Here is a 23,514-nt window from a genome sequence, read left to right on the forward strand (position 1 = left end):
AATACAGGCATATACAGCATAAGTTGAAGCATGGTACCCATAGGTACTATTAACATTCATAAAGGCATGTGAAAACAATTAATCAGAAACATGCAATACAAAAGTATATTCTTGAGGAAGGTGAGAATATAATGGTAGACAAAAGTGAGTTGGAGCAGCCTCGGCCCCGCCCCCAGGCGTGACATCATAATGCAGGAACCAATTAGTGAGCAGCAGGAGCGGCAGCAACAAGTGAATTTTAAAAATCTTTGTATTAAAACAGCTTGTAATCTGCCATCAGATCTTTTCGGGTGTTTGCTGCTATTGTATATTTTCCTCACACCAATGTAGATTTATTCATGCTATTTGATATTGTTCATTTTATGGGGAAGGAGAAAATTGAGGAGGAAAAGAACTTGCAGGCAGAGAGCATTCACATACATTTTGTGGACGGGCTATAGGCAACTGTCATCTATTTCTATGAATAGGTATCATGAACTCGGAATGATTTTCTGATATGCACATTTTTTTTATTTTATTTAGAAAAAAAGTAAATAATAGGAAAGAGATAATGGACAGGAATGTGCAGAAAAATTTGTTTGCATATACTACCTGAAGTATTCTAAACAGCCTCTACAAGTAGCATTGTCATAAATTTCTTCCTTGCTACATTGCAATGTCGGTCTCATTGCATTCATGCATCACTCTGCAGAAGCACAGGCTGCTCTTAGGTTTCTCGGTGGATTTCCAAGGATGAATAATATCCTTTAGGGGTCCTATTTGGCACCAAGTTATCCCAAAACTCTAAGAAATTCATTCATCATAATGCTTAATAACCAAATGTGTCACAGTATGAAATAAAAATAAAAATATGCAATTTATGAGTAAAGAAGATGTGAGGATAACCAAGCAGTAATGTTGTTTTCTTATGATTAATTGACTAGTTTATATGTTTTATAATAAGATCAGAAGATAGGGACCAGTTCATTATAATCATGGCGCTCGAGTCTGAGGTGTGCATTATCATGCTCTGATAACCTGCTGTCTCACAGCGTGTCTGATGTCATGGATAGCATATGATAGCCTACACATACGAAACAGTCAGTATCAATAATGTGCAAGCAACAATGACAAATGTTGTCAGTTATAGTTGATTTTGAGTTAAAAATTATTATAGCTTTGGTGCCTTCTTGGTGCAGTGGTTCACTATGGATCTGCAGGCTTGGGGTCGAATCCCGGCCTGGGTCTCTGTGCAGCTCACTGAGCTGCTCATTCTCCCTTTCGGGCTGGTTAATAATTGGGTAGCTGGGGAAGGTAAAATGGGAACCCTGGTGTCACGCCCCATGTCCCAGGATAATAAGTTCTTACCCTCCACAGGCTCAAGGGCCATTGCGAAGATGAGCACTGCAGTCACATGCAGCTATGTATTACGTATTCCATCAAGAGAAGTTGCATTTCAGTAGCTTATTAGTCTATGTAGGGACACATGCATTCTCTCTCTCTCTCTCTCTCTCTCTCTCTCTCTCTCTCTCTCTCTCTCTCTCATCCCTTTGATTTCAGATTTACTTCATTCATGAGTAGTATTACTATTTCACATTATATGTATATTTAGAACACTTTCTAGGACACTACAGTGTAAATTTACCAGATTTGTACCTTACACTACAGAGTGGAATGACTCCCTGGGAAAGTGAAAACAGTTCAGCGGGCTTTGCGGAAGGATTGTCTGGGGCTGTGGCTGCAGCCGTGGCAGCTGCGTCACAACCACAGCAACAGCGTCAGCAGCAACAGTTGGTGAGTGTTGGAATCTTTTTAAATTTTTGAAGGTGCCACAACTAAAGGTGTTGATTTTAAAAGTGTTCAAAGCTTCATCATGTGAATAGTCACATTATCAAAAACATTAACAACTTTGTCTAACACCTTTAATGGCCATGGCATAGAATAGTTGTAGTTATAATGTTTGTATTCACGTTCAGTTAATATTTATCTACATTGAGTGCATTTAGTATAGTGTACATTAGAGGTTTGAGATGCTCATTGCACATAAGTACATTTTCCTTGCTGTTACTTCGTGGTACAAATGTACATTTTCTGATTGCTAAGTTGAGCCTATCAGCAGAAGAGTATTATTATTTATTGGAATGGGAGAAAACTACTGTAATGTGGAGAACAAAATTTTCCTGATGCTTATCAGATGTACAATATCCAAACCTGGTTGTTAACCCATTGTTTAACATTGGAGCCTGGAAAGTAGCTAATTCAGTAGAGATGGAAGCTCCACATGCTTTCTAGTTTTGGTCAGTATGTTATTGGTAAAAAACAAATATATCTATAATGTATAGTGAAAGAAGCTTCTTTAGATGAAGAAAATACTTTAACATGTAGAAGTCAACTTCAGTATGATCACTTATTACAAAATGGCATGTCAACTGATCATATTTAAAAGGAATTTATTTAATATACTTAAATGCACTCCAGTATTTATATTTTGAATTTACAAGTGTATGCTAACAGTGTGCCCATCATATTTTTTTTTATATTTACATTTATATACTCAGTTTTCCTAGCTTTTTTTATATTGAGGATATTTTGAAATGTTTTGTTACCCTGCTCCCTTGGACCCCCTACCCTGCCTATGTGGGAAATGGGGCTTGTAGTAGCAATGATACATTCCAAAGGTGAGTAACATTGTTGAATATTGTAATTTTGTAACTAGGTTGTATGACATCACAAGTCACAGTACCTGAATGTGTATTAAGTAGCAAAAGTAGTTAATTAACTAAGTAGTTTTCCATGGCCCCGGCACCTTCAAATTTATCTTTCTTGTTCTAACGTGTCTTGGAGTCAGCACTGATTCTTATTGCGTCTGCTGACCCTGAGTAATCCAGCAACTCCTCTTCAAGTGGCATCTTTTTTATTTGTTACTTAAAGAGTTACTGTCTAATTTATTAATATACTGGATTTTATATATAGCTAAGCTGGAAGAAGAGTTGTCTTGGAACTAAGAGATACATGTGTTATATCTATGCAATATTACAGTAAAACGTTGATTTAGCATTGATATTTGATCATCAATTCAACAGAAGACCCTGAATTCGTGCCACATCACTTGTATAAGAATCCTGTCTGTTTACCACAAGTCAAATTCAGTGCATAATTTTCTGTACAATGCTATCGTTTACAAGCTACACAGTGGCAAGCGGGATATATTAGGGAGTATGAAAAATGAGAGGGAGGTCTTGGCAAGGTGATAATATGTATGTGTGTGTAGAGCATTGCATTTGAGCTGTATATATGTGCTTGTGTCTGTATAGCACATTGTAGATGAGTGGTGTGTGTGTGTGTGTTTTCCTAGTTGTGGTGTACGGGAAAGGAGCTACACTTGTACTGTCTCATCTCTATATCTGCTATAACTCAACTTGGCCTTAAATTCATGAATCATCTTTTGTGGACCACTGTATTTACGAAGTAGTGTGTGTGTGTGTGTGTGTGTGTGTGTGAAGGAAAAGCAGTGTGTGAAGTGAAGTGTGTTGTTTTTATCTTGCGCAACAGAACCATGTGTAGCTCAGCTGATGATATATACAGACCATTCACCAAGTTATGAGCAGTACACCTGTCCCCTCCTTATTCATGGGGAATAGGAGACATGGACCCCTGCAATACAGAATTTCTGTGAATGTTGGGTGTTCCCACCCCTCAAAAAAAGGTGTTTAGACCTGGAAAAAAAATATTGAGAACTACTTCACATAAGCTGCACCTATGAAGCATTTCCATTACCTGAAAGCAGCATAAAATATCATAAATTACATCATTCAATGGCCATATGTCCTATAAGCTGTACTATGGGAAAGAATGTAGAGATGGAAGCAACTGAAAATAGCCATGAAATGTGTGTAAACTTGCAAAGCTACCAGTGGCAGAGAAGCCCACGGCACCCCATGACAGCCAAAACCCACAGCTCACCATGGCTAAAATCCAATGGGCTCCTACTTACCCTCCTTGACTCTCCTTTTGGTACTAAGAGACAGGTGCCTATACATCAGAGGTCCAAGTGAGATTTTTGGGAGCAGGCTGCTGGCTGTAGTGAAAAACCAGAACCACAAATTTAACAGACAACTGAGCACATCTTAACTTCGAAGACGTTGATGTGTGCGTGCATGTCTGTTATGAGAATGTTTTTGCCTCGCAACTTAACAATGCAGGCATTCAGATGTGCAGTTATATCCATGAGTAGGGCCAGGTGAGCGAACCTTTGCTGGTCAAAGTGATAAGCATGGAAGATTCTTCTGACAGAGGAAAGAGGCAGTCTCCTGCCTGTGATATCCATGAGTAGGGCCAGGCAAGCAAGCCATTGCAGGTCATAGTGATGAGTGTGGGGAAGATTCTTTTGACAGAGGAAAGAGGCAGTCTGCTGCAGGTCTCACACACAGGTCAGCATGACCACATGACAAGACAGTTTCAGCCTGTCCTTTTAAGTTGAAATTAAATAGGGCAACCAGATCTCAAAAAGGACAGACCTGGCAGCTCTCGTGGAGTGAGGTAAGGAGCGCAGACTTGCCAAGCAGTATTTGCCAGCAGATGCTGTTTGGCAGGATTTTTTTTTTTTTTTTTTTTTTTTTTTTTGTTGTTAGGCAAGATTGTAATGTTAATGTCTAGCAGGGTGGAGAGCTGGAAGCAAGGCCTTCATGGGCCAGATATGGCCCGCGGGTCAAAGGCTGCCTGCCCCTGATATACATGAACCTCCGAAGTTGGGGAGCTTTGCCCCCCCTCGACCCTCATGTTTCCACATTTCATCATATTATTCCACTGCCTGTGGGTGCATAGATTCCCATACTCATTTTGTAGCTATTTTCACACTTGTTTTGATCTCTTCATTCTTTCCTTTGTTTTTCCAGGAAGTTTGAGGGTTAGTAGAAAACAAATGGCAACGAGTAGTTGGTTTAGTAGGAAACGAGATAGGGAAGGGCACATCAGGGGTTTTAAACCAAAGTTATTTTAGGTGGGCTAAGATTGTGTCTGCTTGGTCTGCCTATTGAAACAGGAAGGACAGCCATACAAACCAGACTGCTCACTTCGTAGTGCAGGGCATATCTAGGCAGGGTTGTTATAGGTGCACTTTATGCAGTCATACAAGTGACTGCTGATATAATTAGAAGTTAATTATTCCAGGTTTTATATTAATGGCACAACTTTCCTTAATTCTATCAATTGCATACTGTAATTGTACAGAAAAAGCTCAGTTACCCACATCTACAATATCTGCATGTGGACAAGGTTCCACAATACGTAACACCACATACTTGATATGGTGCAGTTGAGTTGAGGAAATTATTAGCATTAAAATTAAAGTGCGCAAAACTATCATCTTTTGTATAATGCACAGGTTATGTAAGTGATTTATGCAAATGGAGAATGGCAGGTGGTGCATGGCGAGTGAAGAGCCAATTATCATTCATGGATTCGATTGATGTGCCTTTGCCTCCAACCCAGGGATACAAGTGGCTAGTGGAACTGTAGTCCAACAAAGCTTCTGTGACTTAGTTCATGAGGGCCAATCTGGCTGTAAAAAATAATTAAGTAGACCGTGCGAGACTTTGTCTACATCCAGGAGAGTCAGTCACAGAATTTCCTTCTGTATTATCTTGATCTTTTACGTATCTGCAATGGCCGTGGCTGAATTAATTTAGGTAATTGAGGTTTTATTGCGTATTGAAAGCCCTTTTTTGTGTGTTTGGCTATTTGGGAGCTACTTATCTTTGGAAGTCTGCAGTCAGCTCCAACAATGAGATCGCAGCCCTGATATGCCAGCTGCTCATAATGTAGCGTAGCAATAATATCCTATCCTTTTGTCTGTTACCAAAGTAATAATTGACAAAAATATTACTTTGGTTATTCATAAAACTGATTTATCACACTTTTCATGGGTACTTATTAAATCTACTTCCTACTGTATTGATAAGAATCCTTAATGCTTTTTTCACTACAAGTTTTGCCTTCCTTATTTATAACAAACTATGTATCTCTTGTATTTGTACATTACTTGTAATTGCTATTAATGTAGATATTTATGAAAATCATAAAAATGTCATGTATAGAGGATTTGTTTTCCAAGCCACCAGTGTTATAGCCAAGAGTTAAAACATGGTAATTTTCAGTTTTTAAATTTCCTCAATTCTCTAATACAACAAAAACTAAGAATAATTTGTTTATGAGGTGTTTTCCAGAAATGTTAAATCTACTATAGCAGTGTTGTCTTAAGTGGGATAGGCATAACTCTCATAAGGGGTATGTGAAAACTTAGTTTTGCATGCCCATTTTTCCTTAGGAAACACTACAAGATGTACAAAAGTTTCACTTAGTTAGGTTTACTTAACTAAATCTGGCACACAGGCCAGAGAAAGCAAGCTTTTGAGCATCATATACCTTTTGCACCAGCATACCTGTATCTGCATTAAGTGTCAAACCTAGAAGCTACAGTTGCCACTACCTTCTAGACTCTAAAGTGACAGAAATAATCAGTGAACATCACCCATACATTTAACAATTGACTTAAAGACAGCTCCAAAAATTTGATAATGGTCTCTTAGCTTGTATTATAATCCTTGAATAGTTTGTCATCTATTCAGATAGTGACTATGCAATAAATTGATTGATTCTTTGAATAATTAGTAGTTTAGTTGATTATAATAACAGGGGTAATTTTTAATAAAGTTGAGAAGGGGTACAGTAACAAAAAAGGTTTGGACAACATTGCGTTATAGTAATATATTATGATTGGAAAAGACAATAATATGTAAGAGTTATAAGACAAAGTGTCACCTCAATTAAATGTTGATGCTCAAAGCAACCCCCACCTCCTTTTTTTGTCCCTTTGTTTAATGAATTAAAAGTCCATACGATAAACAAAATTGGCGAATACCTTCAGGTATGATATATTCATCCAGTTGCACAGTAACTTTCACTTTTATTAGGTTGTTTAACATTCCAGTGGAGACTGAAATTAATATTTCCCCAAGCTAGTGGTGCCTTATACCACAGATGATACTTTGGTAATATTCTCTTTTAGAAGTATAAGTAATCCTATGATTTCAGAACTTGCATCTTAAAAATTGGAAAACAATCACATTTGTAAAAAAGACAATGTGAAAAGTACAAAAAAATACTGCAAGAAAATGGTTTCAATCACCAGTACATTAAGTGGGTTACATAATCAAGTTTCACACTATTCAGAAAGCTAAAGGAAATATATCTTGTGGTTTTAGATATCTGGAAATATTGTATTGTAAATTATAATATTTTATCAACACTGGGGCCATTCCTGTGCAAGTCTTAGAATTGGGAAGTTGTATACAAATCAATATTCTGCTGTTATTTTGGGCTAAATTTTGAAGGAAAGTTGCATTATCATCCCATTGGTGCTACAAAAAATTACCAAACTATTAAAGGGAATCAGATTATCTGGTAAATCATGTTGATTACCATATGAATTCATCTCACTGAGGAAGTTCTCTCCACCCATTTCTCATGTCATTTCTGGGTTGATTTTGAACTTTTCTCTTAACCAGATCATTTAAGGTGTTCCTTGCAAGAGATTCCATTTCTTCCTGTTTCTTTTCTGCCATACCTTAGGTTGTGCCAGTAATTCTTGTGACCGCCTGAAATTGAGAAGTATGGGTATTGCTAACATAAATTAGTAAGACTTGTATTACTAATCTCAACAATGTGTGCTTAGTGTCAGCAAAATACATAAACCTGTCTCATGAATATGCATACCTCCCTGCATGTTGATGGGCAATCACACTAACAGAACCTTCTTAAAGTGAATAAACTCACAATGGCAGACAAAAGATATATTTTATCAGACTTTTGGTGAACACTCACCATCTTCAGTGGCTGGAAAAGATAAAGGAGGCAGGTGTTACACAAAGATTGTTATATACAAACTGGAGGTGGTCTCTAGGGAGCAGATCAAGGTGGGCAGGCACCTCACTAGGTGCTGACACAGTGAAGGGATGGTCTGACTCCCTACATGAAGTCACCTAGTGAGTTCTAGTTGGTGTGCCCACCTCCTCCCTAGGAAGCCCTTTCAATTTGTATACCAGAGTGCTGCACTACACTTGTCTTACTCTTCAGTACCTTTCTTTACATTGCCTACTAGTATAATTAATCTATTTACATCATAATTTAAACAGTAAATAAAGATGTGGCCCATCTCAATAGGGGAATGTTAAATAGATAATAACTTGCTCTCAGGAAAATAATCTCCTACGACATTTTAACTCCCGATGCATATAGGGTGCATCCAAACTTGAATACTTTTGTTCCACAAATATGCAAGGAACAAATTTAGAAATATATAAAGGTAAATTCTACATACTTTGGTTTTCCAAACTAATTAACAACTTTTTTATCCAGTTTCATCAATGAAAGCATGAGATGAGAACACCTTGATGATTGGGAAGGAATTATGAACTTAAAAAATAAAAACTGGCAACTTTATTTTTCAACTGCTTCTATGCATCTTTATGCCTGCAGTTTAGCATTGTTAAACTAAATTTGTTAAAACATGCAAGGAATCTTCTTATATTGTGCTGATGAAAATTTTATACCTACTTTTAAACCAGGAATAATCTCCTTACTTGATGCGTCAACTTTGCTTCTTGAAATGCTGAGCATATGCAGAGTCTGTATGTATGAAAACCTACTCCGCTATCATGTATGAAATTCGGGAAACTGGAAATTCCTGGTTTTCCACGTGTTATCCTTCCATCTGTACAAGAGAGAAAGCTTGATGCATTACACTTAAGTTACATAAGAAAGCATTGCCCATAACATGTAAGTGGTCTGACTGGTAATTATTAGCTTTTTGTGAGTGATAAGAATATTTTTCCTAGTTTGGGCACCAGAGGGCTTGATAATATTAAATGTCTGCATTAGACCATCCTCTTTTATAATTTCTCCATTTTTAGTAATTAAATTCCATGGATGAAAATTATTTGCATCATTGAAGTATTACCTAGTCATATGACACTGGTGTATCTATACTGCACAGGATATTGCAGCAAATTCATTATTCAGTTTCACAATAATGTGAAATGCTTCTAGAAACAGTGAATATGATTATAGCAGCCAATCAGAAATGAAAAGCGACTATTCAAAAGTATTAAAATGGGTGCTACAATGTGTCTCCTCTCCGTAGGTGGGTGATGACGGAGTGGCAGGTGGCGGAGGGGAAGGTGACGATAGTGACCCCTACACATGCCCCGTTTGTGGCTGTGTATGCCGAGGGCAGAACCAATGGCTTTTACACTGTGCCACCCACTCTCCTGCAGCCATAGCACGTTTTCGGTGTCCCTACTGTAACTATGGGACAAATGACCGAAGCAACTTCCGCAGGCATTTGACTGTTCACACAGGAGTTAAAAACTTCAGGTGTCCACGATGTGGCAGACGTTCAAATGACCGCAGTAATATGAAAAAACATGTGCTTAGATGTGCCATGGTAATCCCTACATACCAAGTTGGATGATTTAACAGACATCTTTTGAAAGTGTAGTTTATTCATAATGGAGACTGTCATCACCCAACCTTTGCAGAATCAACATTCTCATATTGGAGAATCCATAGGCTACCATCTGCACATTATTAGTGGACAACAAGGGAGCTTAAGGGATACTCTCATGACTGACTCATACACTGCAGTGCTGTATGCTTTTGAAGATTAATGTTTTTAGTGTTTACCAGGAATGGATTTTAGAGCATTTTGGGGTTCACTTTTGAGTAGGTGGACTGGGAGGAGGAACACCTGATGATCCATAAATTTTGTGTCAGGGATGTCTGCCCCCTATGTCCTATGGATGTTGGGAATGACTGTACTTATATTTTCTTACCTTCTCTTAGAATATTTGGTTGAGGTATATTCATTCCTACCGGATGTCACCACCAACTACGTCCATGTTCCCAAGGAGCTTGAGCTATTCTTTTAATTATCATAAATTACCTGTGTTTCTCTGGGACTTGTAACAAATTACACCAGTACAATATGTGATACTACTGTTAATTAAATTGTAGTTGATTCTCATTTTATTTATTGGTAAACAAGAGAAAATAAATGACCATTGTAAGTTTTCATCAAAAACCTTTCTTGTATGAAAACTCTGCAAACAAGCAGAATTGGACTACTTAGAAAATTCATTTTTTTTTTATATTACGTTATTTGCCAAGTACCCTCTTTGGATGTACCAGTCTCACCTTCGACAAAATTTATCAAAAACATTGGAGCGTAAAGCACCTCGACAGAAACAGTGGCATTCATTGTTTTATATCCATTGGGGAACACTGGCTTCCACTTCCATAGTGTTACACTCCACCCTGAACTCCTGGCCTTAAACATCATCACAGTTGACCTGCCCACCGTCCTGGTAGCGGCAGGCGTCCATCCAAGGTCTTGGTCCACCCCACAACAAGTAGCAGTCAGTTGAGGGCGGAGTGTAACATGCTGGAAGTGGAAGTCAGTGACCTTGCGCCTCATGGAGACCCAAACACCTGATGGTCCTAGTGTTAGGGCAGTTTTGTCGAGTTGTTAACGCCCAAAAATGTTTCTTGATAAATTTCGTCGAAGGCAAGACTGATACACTCTTAGCAGATACTCAGCAAATACTGTAATATAAATAGATTTGTTTAAAAAGTCCAATTCTGCTTGGTTTTGCAGGGCTTTCACCTGAGAAAGATTTTTGATGAGGAGAAGCTTCCAACAGTCATTTATTGTTTTGTTTACCAATAAATAAAACAATGAGAATGATCAACAACATTATTATTAACAATAGTATCACTTATTGTATTGAACTGTAATTGTTACAAGTCTCAAAGAAACAGGTATTTTACAATAATTGAAAGAATAGTTCGTTTCAAGGGCACAAGGATGTAATTTGGTTGTGACACCCACTGGCTGGCAACTCTGAATAACCCCATTAGTTACCACTTGTTCTAAAAAATAAGGAAAGTTTTATATCTGGAAAACACTTTATATTGAAAGGAAACTACTCTGTTATCATCATATGGAGATAATGTTTGTTTAGGAGCATGTACTGATTGGTAGTTGAAAAATTATAATTATGTATCTGACACTGTCAGATGCATAATGACACTTTTGGAACTATTAGCTTTAATAGGTGAAATTGAATCACCATCATGTGTTCCACGTGGAGAAGGTGTATACAGGAAGACTTGGCATTGATGGAATGGGATGGGCATTGGGCAGAAGACAGTAGAATGGAGGAGAGCCAGAAAGCGTCTAACGGTTAGACTCTAGCTGCTCAGGAAGAGTGAAAACGGACGTTAAACAAAATAATGATGATGATCATGTGTTCCAGTCTATTATTATGTATTGCAAAAGCTTGACAAGATAAAGCATAGTCAGGCAGTTCACTGTTGATCACAGGCTGAAGTTATTTTGAAGTATTGCTGGAAATATGCCTCAATGAACACCACTGAGGGCCGGATGATCAAACCCATGCCTTCTTAGTAGAAATCAGGGCAGCATACCAGCTACACTTCCGATGAGCTGGAAATATGGTTAATTCATTCAAAGGATTTAGCAAGGGTTATCAGCATCAGCAAGAAAAAAATTTATTATATTGCCTGTCAAGAAACCAGTGAATATAAGTGTGTGAGTCTCGGAACTGTAAGATCATCCTGCCTAGTTTCATTCATTGCTTGATGCAGTGTTCTAGCCATAAACCAATAAAATCTTTATTTGAGCTCTTTTTTTTCCAACTTTACATAATACATTCTCTCTCTCTCTCTCTCTCTCTCTCTCTCTCTCTCTCTCTCTCTCTCTCTCTCTCTCTCTCTCTCTCTCTCTCTCTCTCTCTCTCTCTCTCTCTCTCTCTCTCTCTCTCTCTTCCCCATGATTTTGGAAATAGCAGGAAAACATTTCATCTACCATAAAAAAATTATTGCATCACAACAAAACAAAATACATCACAGATGTTGTACGAAATATTATTTGAAACATGCCTGTTTGTGTTTAATGTGCCAGAAGTGAAGATCCTTGCCATTTTCTGCACTGCTGTAGTAACCTAAAATGTCTGTGTCCAAAGGAAGAAAATGGTTGTAATTGTCATGTGCTGCTGTGCTGCCAAATGGTATGAGGAGAAAAGTGCATGCCCACATGCTTTATTATTCATACAGTGAATATTTGTATTGGTAGTCTATAGTTACACACTACTTGACGGCAAAAATAATTTGACGCACATGATATATTCAGGAATCGTGAACCATAATAAATCTGACAAAAGAAAGAAATATGAAAAGCAATCTTGATCACAACATATCCATTATACCTTCTACAAATGCATAGAGATGGAAATTTATCAGCAAATGTGTGTACGTTACTGTGTGGAAAATGGGCTTCATAGTATTGCAAATTTATTGGTCATGAATAAATTTTCATGATTAACCCTCTCTCGCACTGTAAGTTTCCAATAAGTTTCTGTTCCATTCACCATGTTTTCACAGGCCTGACCGGCCTTTTTTTGCCGCTGCGATTCTCTACATTCCTGGACGTATTTTACCCTCACAGATATATCGTACCCCAATAAATTTTGGTATCAATGGCTTCATAAAGACCTGTACTGGAACATGTGCAAATAAAAATAGAGGAAAATAAACAATACAAACTCATTTCAAGTCTCCGTATAGAGTATTGTAGACAATAAATCCTAAGTACCAGCTTTTCTCTAGCTAGCTAGCTAGCTCGAAATTTTGTGAGCCAACTTATTTAGCCGAATATATGTTTCGAAGCGGAATTTAGTGAGGATTCTTATGGTATCTTCAAAATCCTCATACGCCTATTAGTTTCCGATTTACATCAAGATTTTTATTTTATTTTTTTTTTTTTTTTTTTTTTTTTTTTTTTTTTGAGGTGACCGACCCCTCCTTCCTCCACTCCTCCGTATCTATGCTCCTTAGAAAGGTTGCCATATGTTGCCATTAAGAAACTTATCCTAACAAATGATACTCCCAAATTTGACGCAGTCTCACCGAAAACTTAAATTTTTAATCAGTTTTTTAAAGATTTATGACGCGTTTCGCGTCATCGTGCACCAGGACATTTTTACCCTTGATGACGTGAAACGCGTCATCGTGCGTGAAAGGGTTAAATGTACTCTATGGAAATTGATAATCACCATACCCACAACTGCCCATGATGACCAAAGAAATTATGAGAGCTGGTAACAATGCTGGAAGCTATAAATAGTACCAGTGCAGACTGTAGTGATGGCTCAATGCTCCATACATCCACAACTGATGGAAGCTGTTTCTTTGCAGCTGGAAGAAGCAGGGAGGATGCTGGTGTGTGAGCCAGTGGGTGGCCCTTTGACTGAGCCTAGGGGTGAGGAGGGTGGACAACTGCGTTGTCCAGTTTGTGGCCGGCCCAGCAGTCGGCGGGATCACCTCAGGAGGCACATGCGTATCCACACCGGGGAAAAACCTCATAAGTGCCCCTATTGTCCTTTTCGCAGCCTCCTTAAGTGGAATGTTAAGAGCCACATGCAGCGTAGACATAGTCTTGATTGGATGCCACTAGCTGGGTCTCAGTAGTGTCAGCAGCCATGAGATGGATAAAGGGTGTCTTGAAGACTGCCACAATTTCTACCGTAAGGCAATATATCATTACCATTACAGCACATTTGGCCTTTGGTCATTGTACTATATTAGTGTACACCTTAGTTACAAAGTCGGGATGGTTGAATATCATCATAAAGTATATATTTGCTTATATATTGCTCAGTACATATATGTTTGAGAATTGGCTTTTGTAGTCATGCTGACAGGGTTACTTACTGAAGAGCTTTAATATATTTCAGATCTATCTTGCCAAAGTTAGTGGAATATTAAGTGGTTAATATGGAAAGGAATATGAAACAATTGGGGGGATTTTTACTGTGAGTCTGAGAGTTGTAATATCATTTAGAGGCTTGTAATAGTGAATTATCTAAAACTGTGAAGAATGAATAAGTGGTTTGCACAAAATGAATTATTGTGATTAAATAATACACTGAGAATGTGACTAGTAAAATAGATAATTGAGAAAGTTAAAGGAAAAAGTCAAACATTTTTACTGTTGTGACATTTTGCTATTTATAATGAAGACTAAGTGAATATCAAGGGAAAGAATGCATGTGCCTGAGAAAAATGTTATGTAATATTGGTATTTCAAAAGATGAATAGTACCATTTACAGTGGGAAATGTTTTTAAGACAAGAAAATGTTAGAGAATGCAATGGTTACAGTGTATGAACTTGCTGACAGAAATACAGCATTGCTGATGTGATGGAAGTGTTCCAACAATTATTTGATCTCACATAGGTTGTAGGGTACATCTGTGCTACCTTAAGGTAGAACTTGCTTGGTAATCCAGAACTTTTATTTTTTTTATTTATTTATTTTATTTATTTTTTTTTTTTTGATACATAGGTAATGCTTGTTTTAGGTTACAAACAACAGCCTTCAAATAAAACTGATAAGCAATCATTTATCATACTTTAAAGCTTCCTTTTGAACAAAGTAAAGTTTTATCATAGACTGCACTTTTGAGTGTGAGCCTCCATGGTGTAGTGGTTAACATGCCTAGCTTTAAATTTATGGGTCCAATTTGATCCCAGCCCAAGGCAGTCACCACACAGCTCACCCAGATCTTCATCCTCCCTTTCAGGCTGGCCAAGAAATGGGTACCTGGTTTTACCTGGTAAAAATAAACTGTAGTAGCCTGGATGTCACACTTGCCAAGTGTTCTGGGGTAATGAGTTATTACCCACCACAGGCTCAAGGACTAGCGAGAATGAAATGAGCAATGAGGCCATGCGCACCCTTGTACATGACCTCAACTTTACCTCATTGTGTAGAATGAAAGTCATAAACATGACAGCAAAATTTTATGATACTATGTATAGCATTCCTTATAATTATTTACACAATGCAGTACTATTGTGAAGAAAACTTGCAAGATTTGAAACTAAGCAACCCAAGTGTAAAACATCACCTGAAGTATGCAATTATTACAAGAAAGTGACTGCATCACCTACAGAACAAGTAAAGTGATTGGCTGAGTTGATAGTATTAACAGACGCTGACCCTACACCTAAGCTTCTCACTGTTGGTGTTGTGTAAGAGTACAAATCTTGGAGAAGATCTTTGGTGGAGTAACACGTGTTGTCTCCCCAGGGATGTGAGCCGGCGATGGGGCTTAGGTGTAGGCAGTGCGGACTGTTGGCGAGGAACCCCTACCACCTGCGTCAGCACCTCATGATTCACACTGGTGAGAGACCCCTGAAGTGTGGCCTCTGTCCTTACTCCTGCATCAAGACCAATGACCTTAAGAAGCATATGGACACTCATACAGGCCAGAAGAGGTACCAGTGTCCATACTGCCCTCATCGGAGTGCCAGGCGCAATAGTATGAGGCTGCATGTCGCTAGTCGGCATGGGCAAGCAAAGAGCTTTATTGTTGGGTCTCCCACTCAGTGATCTTCAGTGAATTCCCGAATACAATTGGGTAGTCCTGTGCCATCCATTGACTGAATGCCAGCTTTGGTTGCCATCTCTTCAGCAGCAGTAATTGCTCATTCCTTGGAAGTTTGGAAAACCTGCATATTTATTTTGTACATTCTCAAATCTTATTCTTATACATTAATATCAATAACTGTGATGATAGTTTCCCTTTATTTAAGGCCTTCAAGAAGATAGATATTTACTTTGTATTTTGCATATATACACTTTAATTATAGTGCTAGGCACAGCTAGTGTATTTGTCATATGGATCCAGACTCATTTTACATGAGCATGACTTTTTATTATGATAATACCACAGAGGACAACCAGATCATTGGATAAAAGCTTAGTACTATTATAATAATTATAATAAGCAGTGTTCCCAAAAAGAAATCTCAGCCACATTCAGAATCATCCTAACATGTTATGATTATGATAAAAGGGCTTACAAACTTTCTTTCATTATAGGTATATTGTGCACCATTGTACTGAGTTTACCTTTTCATAAGTTAATACTAATGGATTTTACTTAAAAAGCCATTTCTCCACCTGACAGCAGTGCTGATACAGTGGCTTTACCTACCAGTATGTGATCATTGAGAAAGCTGTATCTAAAATTATTTATGTTTGTATTTATAAGATTTTTTTGCCACCTGTCCTAAACTCACACTGTGTGCTCCATTGCAGTTGAGTCCAGATGCCCAAAACACTAGTGTATACATAACCAACTTATTTCTGTTTGTATATTATGGTCTGTCCAGCACTCAAAATTTCTATTTGGAGGTCCATAATTGGTATTATAAAAGAAGCATTAAAAATATATATATACATACGTAAAGCTTTTGTTTTCTCCAATCTGTTTGAATATTACCACCTCTTGATACAAGTATGTTGTGATGTAATATATTGCTCTCCAATCTGATTTTACACTGCCTTTGCCAAAGCACTGACACCTGCTACCTTTGGTGTTCACTTTAGACCGATTAGCATCAAGGGTAGAAGGTTGGTGTGCCTCAGTAAATTCACTTAATATCCCTTTAGGCCCAATCCCCACTATCAGGCAGTGCCTGATTAGCAAGCATTTACCAAGTCCCACTCCAATACGCAAGTTTGGATGGTGGATGAAGGGCACAAGCAGAGCTGTATAAGTGGGGGAACTACGGGCAAACCATCAATATGTCCTTGCTTGTCCGTCCACACTATTGAGGAATGCCCGCCAGGCTTTGCCCATTTTCCCGGCACGAATAAACAGGCTCTGAACCAATATAAGCTTTCCCTCCATCTGTCATGTATTATTATCTTGCTGCTTTATGCTACGTAATCGTATTTTGGCTGTGTGAATAACAATGTATTCGTTTATTTATTGGGTCGGTCAGTGACTGATGTTGAAGTGTACAACAACATGGGAACTACCAAATAATGTGGAGGCAGCTATACAACACTGGTCAAGGAAAGCAACCATTTAATTAACATTCAACTTCATATATGGGCTGGTTCAGCCTACTGAGCATAAGTGAAACACCCATCATCGGAAACTTTTTCGCAACTTTGACAGACATGCCCAACAGATTATGTGTTAACCCCTTAATGACGTTGATGCTGTTGGTGTCATATAGTTTTATCAGACGTGGGCAACGAGCATGATTGTGCCCTATGGGGAGGCGGTGGCTGAACAGATAGTGAGATGGCCCCGCGTTCAGGAGGACGCGAGTTAAATCCCTGACCGGTGCCACCAAGCTGGGATTTTTCAGCTGCCACCGAGTGGCTTAAAGCTACCCACATGCTGTCCAGAAGACCACCTATCAACCCGGACTCTAGATTCTAGGATTAAAGATGAGCTCCGGGAGGACAGCATGAGCCAGTGCAAGATGGCGCCACTATAAACACTCGCCTGCGCCAGAACGGGCTGGGCCGACCATCGGGCCCCACCGGGAAGAAGCCTTGGACCGACCATCAGTATCCACCGGGAAGAAGCCTACCGGTGCGATAGGCCAAGACGTAAAAAAAAAAAAAAAAAAAAAAAAAGAAGAAGAAGACACCAGCGCCAGCGAGCGAGAAGCTATCTGGAATTTGAAGGGCGTACGTAACTATGTCTCTGTTGATGCTAAGTGACTAACTGGCACCTCTTTTGTCCCATACCACCACTCTGCTAAAAGTAGCCTTCAGTTCCTGCCTACGCATCATGGCGTCTGCAGAGCGATTATGTTCCCTCAGTTGATCCGTTTCAGCAGTCTTCCTTTAGTATCCGCTCGTTGTGTGCATGATGAGTGTAGTCTTGACACCTCCACTTATATACATGATTTTCTAGATGAACCAATATCTTGTTCACAGGAGCGTTCAGAGAAATGGGATGCGAAAGTTGGATTTTTTTTAGGAATCATGGAATTCCAGCCAAACGGTCTGTCCAAATAATAATCTGATCTCACAGTTGAGTTATACGGATGATTTTCTACAACTTATTCAATGAGATTCATTCCAGAATGGAAAAAACTACAAAAATTAATTTTGGAGTTTCACTGCAACTTTGGCTCTCTGTAGGCAGTAAATTTCCAGGTCAAAGATTATAAATATATTTTTCAGACTCCATATTGATAAAATGAGCAACTTTTCTTCAATAAATTTTCCTGTACGTCGTACCAGTACCAGTAAAAAGTTGGACTTTCGGGGAATCATGGAATTCCAGCCAAACAGTCAGTCCAAATCATAATCTGATTTCACAGTTGAGTTATACGGATGATTTTCTACAACTTTTATTCAATGAGATTCATTCCAGAATGGAAAAAAATATATATATATATATATTTCGAGTTTCACCACAACTTGGGCTCTCAGTAGGCAGTAAATTTCCGGGTCAAAGATTATAAGCTATACTTTTCAGACTCCATCGTGATAAAATGAGCAACTTTTCTTCAACAAATTTTCCTGTACGTCGCACCAGTAAAAAGTTGGAATTTTGGGGGAATCTTGGAATTCCAGCCAAATGCAACAACCTTGAAAGGAATGGATTTCTCAGCAGGGTGTGCCAGAAAATTTTCTATAAAACATCTTTTATGACTTTTTCTCAGTTTCAAAATGTATTTTACGCTGACTTTTGCATTATGGGGAGATCTCCCGAGAAAACTTTTGCGGTTCAATGGGGGGTTAAGTGCACAGCCTGTCTGGCACTTCCCGATAGTGTGGAACCTTCCAGGAACTGGTCCATCAGGTAATACAGCTTGAGAAGCGTGAGAAATGCACTTGGTGCACGATGCCCGACAGGCAAATACTGTTACCAAATCCCATTTTAAGGCCCTGTCCACGCTATTGAGTAGTGCCTAACAGGCAATCACTGTTACCAGATCCTATTCTCATACACATGTTTAGATGGTAGGTGGTTGGTACAATTGAATATGATGTTTCAAGTGAGAAAACCATGGGAAAACCATTGCAATGCCCTTACTTGCCCATCAACACTATCGAGGAGTGCCTGGTGGGCTTTGCCCGTTTCCCGGGTAAAGTTTGTGTTGTACGCTCAGACGTCAGAATCATAACCCCAACCAAGTCAGGGTTGTAATCAGTAATCTAAAAGTCACATATATAAAAAACAAAACGTCATTTGAAAATGACATAACCTATGTTATATAATAAAATGTACACAATCATTCTGATCGTAATAACAATGAAACTTTTTATGAGGTAAAAGTTTGCTTCTAGGACTTAATTATCAACCAGTTGCTATTATATTTCTTTTAGTTTCCATTTGTGGCTGAAGGATGATATATTAATGATTCAGTTTTCTTGATATATCTTGTTAACATGGCTAATATGCATATGATTTCTGTGGTTGAAAGCATATTGCACATACCTATGGTTTTATTGTACTTCATTGTGTGAAAGCTATTATGAAATGTTATATGAACTCAACACTGCTACTCTAGCAGAGATAGAAGGAGAGAGATTGAAGCTGTAGAGAGGGGAAAAAATGAGGGTAGAGAGGCAGGACTGGACCAGACTAATGCTCCTTTCTGCTCTGCGTTGAACAATGAGAATTTCACCATTTTTATAATTTCACTCGTGTACATGGACGCAAAACATCAATGTCTTGTAAGGGGGCCTCGTGGTGCAGTGGTTAGCACACTTGCCTCACAACTGAGAGAGCCTGGGTTCGATTCCCAGGGGGAGTGGAAAAATTTGGGCGGCTTTTCCGATACCCTACCCCCCTGTCCACCCAGCAGTGAATGGGTACCAGGTATTAATCGAGGGTTGTGTCCCGTCTCCTGGGATCAGTTCCCTTCTCCTATAATTCCTTCCCCTTCTGTCTCTCTCCGGCATATGACCACAGATGTTGCGCCAACTAAACGAAACTTTCCAACTTTCAATGTCTTGTGATTTTGTAGGTTTGCATGCTCATGCCTGCCAACTGTTGCTGCCCAATGATACCAACATGGCCAATGATTTGGTATACACACTGAGGCAGTTTGAGAACACAAAAAGTGTATATTTCTTATTGTGGCACTGGCGCAAGAGCTTTGTTCACTCGCTAGTCCAGTTAGGAAGTGTATTATAGCTAACAAAGCGAATGTGAAATGGATCATATAGGTCAACATCTGTCAGCCTCCTCACCATCCATTGTGTCTGTCATCCAGTAATGTTGATGAGGGTGAATCTAATGAACACTCACATGTGAATCCTGCCTCCCATTGGCAGTTTATGGACCTTTACAGTGGCATGCAAGTATCACAATTCTAACTAATCTCAACAAAAAACATGCCCTTGATATATAATTTTCTTAAACTTCACAGTCCACATCAGCCAAAAAATGTATCCAGGGCCGGCCCGACGCATAAGCGAAGTAAGCGGTGGGTGGCCCCCCCGGCCCCAGGGAAGGGGAGAGAAAAAAAAATAAAAATATATTAAACATGACACATTTACAGTAAGAACATTGTTTTATTGTTTTATTAAGGGGCAATAACAATTTAACAATTTGCCCCCCCCCAGGCTTGGGGCCCTGAATGTATCAGTAGACCCTCCCTAGTTCCCCCATGGAGTAGTGCTCAGATATGCCTAGCTGCCAATCCGTGGGCCAGGGTTTGAATCCCAGTCTGGGCAACCAGCATGCAGCTTACCCTGCTGCTCATCCTCCCTTTCAGCAAAAGATAAACTATGGCAATCCCAAACATCATACTGGCCCATGTCCCAGGGTAATGGGTCCTTCCCACTACAGGCTCAGAGGGTCAGTGATGCAGAGATGAGCACTGCAATCACATGCAGCTAGCGTGTGCACCTAATGTTACCTTTAGGGTTCATTTTGGCAATGCATTTTCTCTCTTAGTAAGTGTAAATGCTGTATTACCATCTGTCTAGCATTCACAACTTTGCAATTACCAGTGTTTTAGCAAAAATAAAGAAAAAAATCACCACAGGATGTGCAGATACATAAGGCAAGTACATTGATGTATATTTTGTACTGTCTTGTGAGGGATTAGTTTTGATGGGAAGGTTTCACAGGGTCAGCTTGAAATAATGCTACAATTTATGGGTTAAATATAAATAGTACATGTTCTTAGATGGGCTGGAGCATAGATATCCTGTCAAAGGAGGGATGCTGAAGAATGTTGAAGGATATAGCATTACATTAATACCCGTAGCCAGCGTGGAATAGCTCATGGCCAATGCTTTTTGCACAACTGCTTCACTCAGAGCTAAATATGGATATTGAAAATGTTGTTGGTTATATTATTTTTGTATGGAAATTTATTTGATTGTTACAAGAGCCAACATTTTATTTTAGCATGCATTTTTAAGTCACTGTCGTTTTGTTGCTTATCAGTTAGGTAAATCTTTTTTTTATTTTTTTATTTTTATTTTTATTTTTTTTTATACATGTGTGGGGTTTGTATCATATTTTAATGCACGGAGGCCAATGTGTCGCATGAGATTTTTTTATGGGGTTGCCAAAAAGACTTCACGGAGAGTAATGAGGGGTGTGTCTCTTTGCAGTGGGCGTGGAGCACGGCGCACAGCCAGAAGATGGCAGCGGGTGATGACATGGGCGGGCATGCCGGTGGGGTGGTAGGAGGAGGTGGAATTGGAGGAGGAGGAGAAAGTGGTGGTGGTGGTGGTGATGCAGCTGTTCAGCCAAGGGGGGAGCCAGTTAGTGGCAGATGGGGCTCAGGCGGTCAGCATGTGTGCCATGTTTGTGGGTACGTGGCTCAGCGTAGGCAGCATCTTGAGAACCATGTCAGGACACACACCGGTGAGCGACCACATCAGTGTCCACAGTGCAGTTACCGGTGTTCAGACATCAGCAATCTCAAGAAACACATCAGAATCCACAGCGGCGAGAAACCATTCACCTGTCCACACTGCAGCTACTGCACGGTAGACAACGCCTCACTCAGGAAGCATATGAGGCATCATACATCGCTCCCTGCCATGGGCTTCAATTCTGGTGGTGCAGTGCTCCCCCAGGCTGACCATCCTTGGAAAAATTCAACTTGAGGTCTTAAGCACAATTATAGTGTAGCAGCTGCTGTCTGCCGTCAGTTTCAAAATAAATACGCAAGTTTTGGAGTGTAAAATGATCTTCCTGGATACAAAATTAAACAATAAGCAATCTTTTTTTGTATTTTGGGGAGGAGAGTGAAAGGATACAATCTCTGCCAGCTGGTAGTGGGTGGGCAGGGACTAGGGCCGCATTTGATGGGTGATGGCTAGCTATATACTCCTCCAGGAAGAACTCGCAAAAGTAAGCTGGAAACAATTATATTCTAAAGTCCGATTGTGCTCTTTGCAGTGGGCGCGCAGGCCTCCATGGGTATCTGGCAGTGGGCACCAGGAGTCTGAGGTGCACACAAGCTTAGAAGATGCACACTTGATCAGTCAGGCTGTACATGCGGCACCAGAGGAGGGGCCACAGAGTCCCCGGAGGCTGCAGGTGGCCCTCCACAACATGTACAGAGGCTCGCAGCACACCCACAAGTGCCCTTACTGTCCTTACACCTCTCGACTCAGTTCCAATGTAAGGAGGCACGTGCGCACCCACACTGGCGAGATGCCCTACTCCTGCCCTCAGTGTGACTTTCGATGCAAAGACGCCAGTTCCATGAAGCGACATCAGGCCACACACGCCCGCCGTGCCCTGGCCCCCGCCATTGACCCAACTCGTAGTTCGACACAAATATAACCATTCTTCAAGAGCCTAAAGTCAAGCCATCTGTTTATGCTCAAATCTTTCTCCCAGACAGTACACACACACACACACACACACACACACACACACACCAATCAAAACTAGTACTTGATTGCATCACAAAATGCAAGTTTACATTTTCCTTTGAGACTCTAAGTAATAAATATATATAAATATATATATATATATATATATATATATATATATATATCTATATATATATATATATATATATATATATATATATATAATGACCCATGGTTGTTACGTATGTGTGTATAAAATGCCGAAATAAGACCTGTATACATAATATTAAATATAGATGTTGAATTGCTTTCTCAATATTCATCCTTGGAGAAGGCAATTGTTGTTCTGCAGGTGACATACTGTAGGAGCACCATTAGTGAGGTATGCATCTGTGACAGTGGCAAGATAGAATCTGGAGAGTAAAGGGGGGTGTTTTTTGTTTAGCTGAAGGTGAATTATGCAGCTGTACCTGCCCTATGCACCATTGTAAATGTCTTGGCTAATCGTTAAGTGTCTTGTGCAAAATACTCAACAGTGCTGAAAGGTGACTGCTGCTTACAGGCTGGCTGTGGTGTTACTCAACTGAGGGATTGTCCATTTGATATAAGCGTTACTCTAGCACAAGCACGTATGCAGGCTGGAAGAGATCAGCTGGCCTACATAAAATAGCCCTTGTGTATCTAATGGCATCTGTCATCCTCATATATACTGTAATTGTCTCTAATCTCCAACTGTCTCTTCTCTCGCATACTATCTGGCTGTCATGTTTTCTGGTGCCTTCA

The 23,514-nt window shown here is 39.5% G+C and overlaps 1 protein-coding gene across 22 annotated transcripts in view; it reads left to right on the forward strand.

Annotated features, from left to right (window-relative positions):
• The window catches only part of LOC127010458 (longitudinals lacking protein, isoforms A/B/D/L-like), a 98,840-nt gene that overhangs the window by 10,369 nt on the left and 64,957 nt on the right, over positions 1–23,514 (forward strand). For 13 of the 22 annotated variants that reach the window (XR_007763192.1, XM_050884663.1, XM_050884660.1 and 10 more), the window contains exon 4: positions 1,648–1,773. Coding sequence is in view for 20 of the 22 variants with exons in the window: in XM_050884663.1 (XP_050740620.1) it covers positions 1,648–1,773 (126 nt within the window). In the remaining 2 variants the exon portion in view is untranslated. The other 9 variants (XM_050884654.1, XM_050884655.1, XR_007763193.1 and 6 more) reach the window with 8 other exon arrangements.

The sequence above is a fragment of the Eriocheir sinensis genome, chromosome 43, assembly GCF_024679095.1.
Source record: "Eriocheir sinensis breed Jianghai 21 chromosome 43, ASM2467909v1, whole genome shotgun sequence".
NCBI lineage: Eukaryota > Metazoa > Arthropoda > Malacostraca > Decapoda > Varunidae > Eriocheir > Eriocheir sinensis.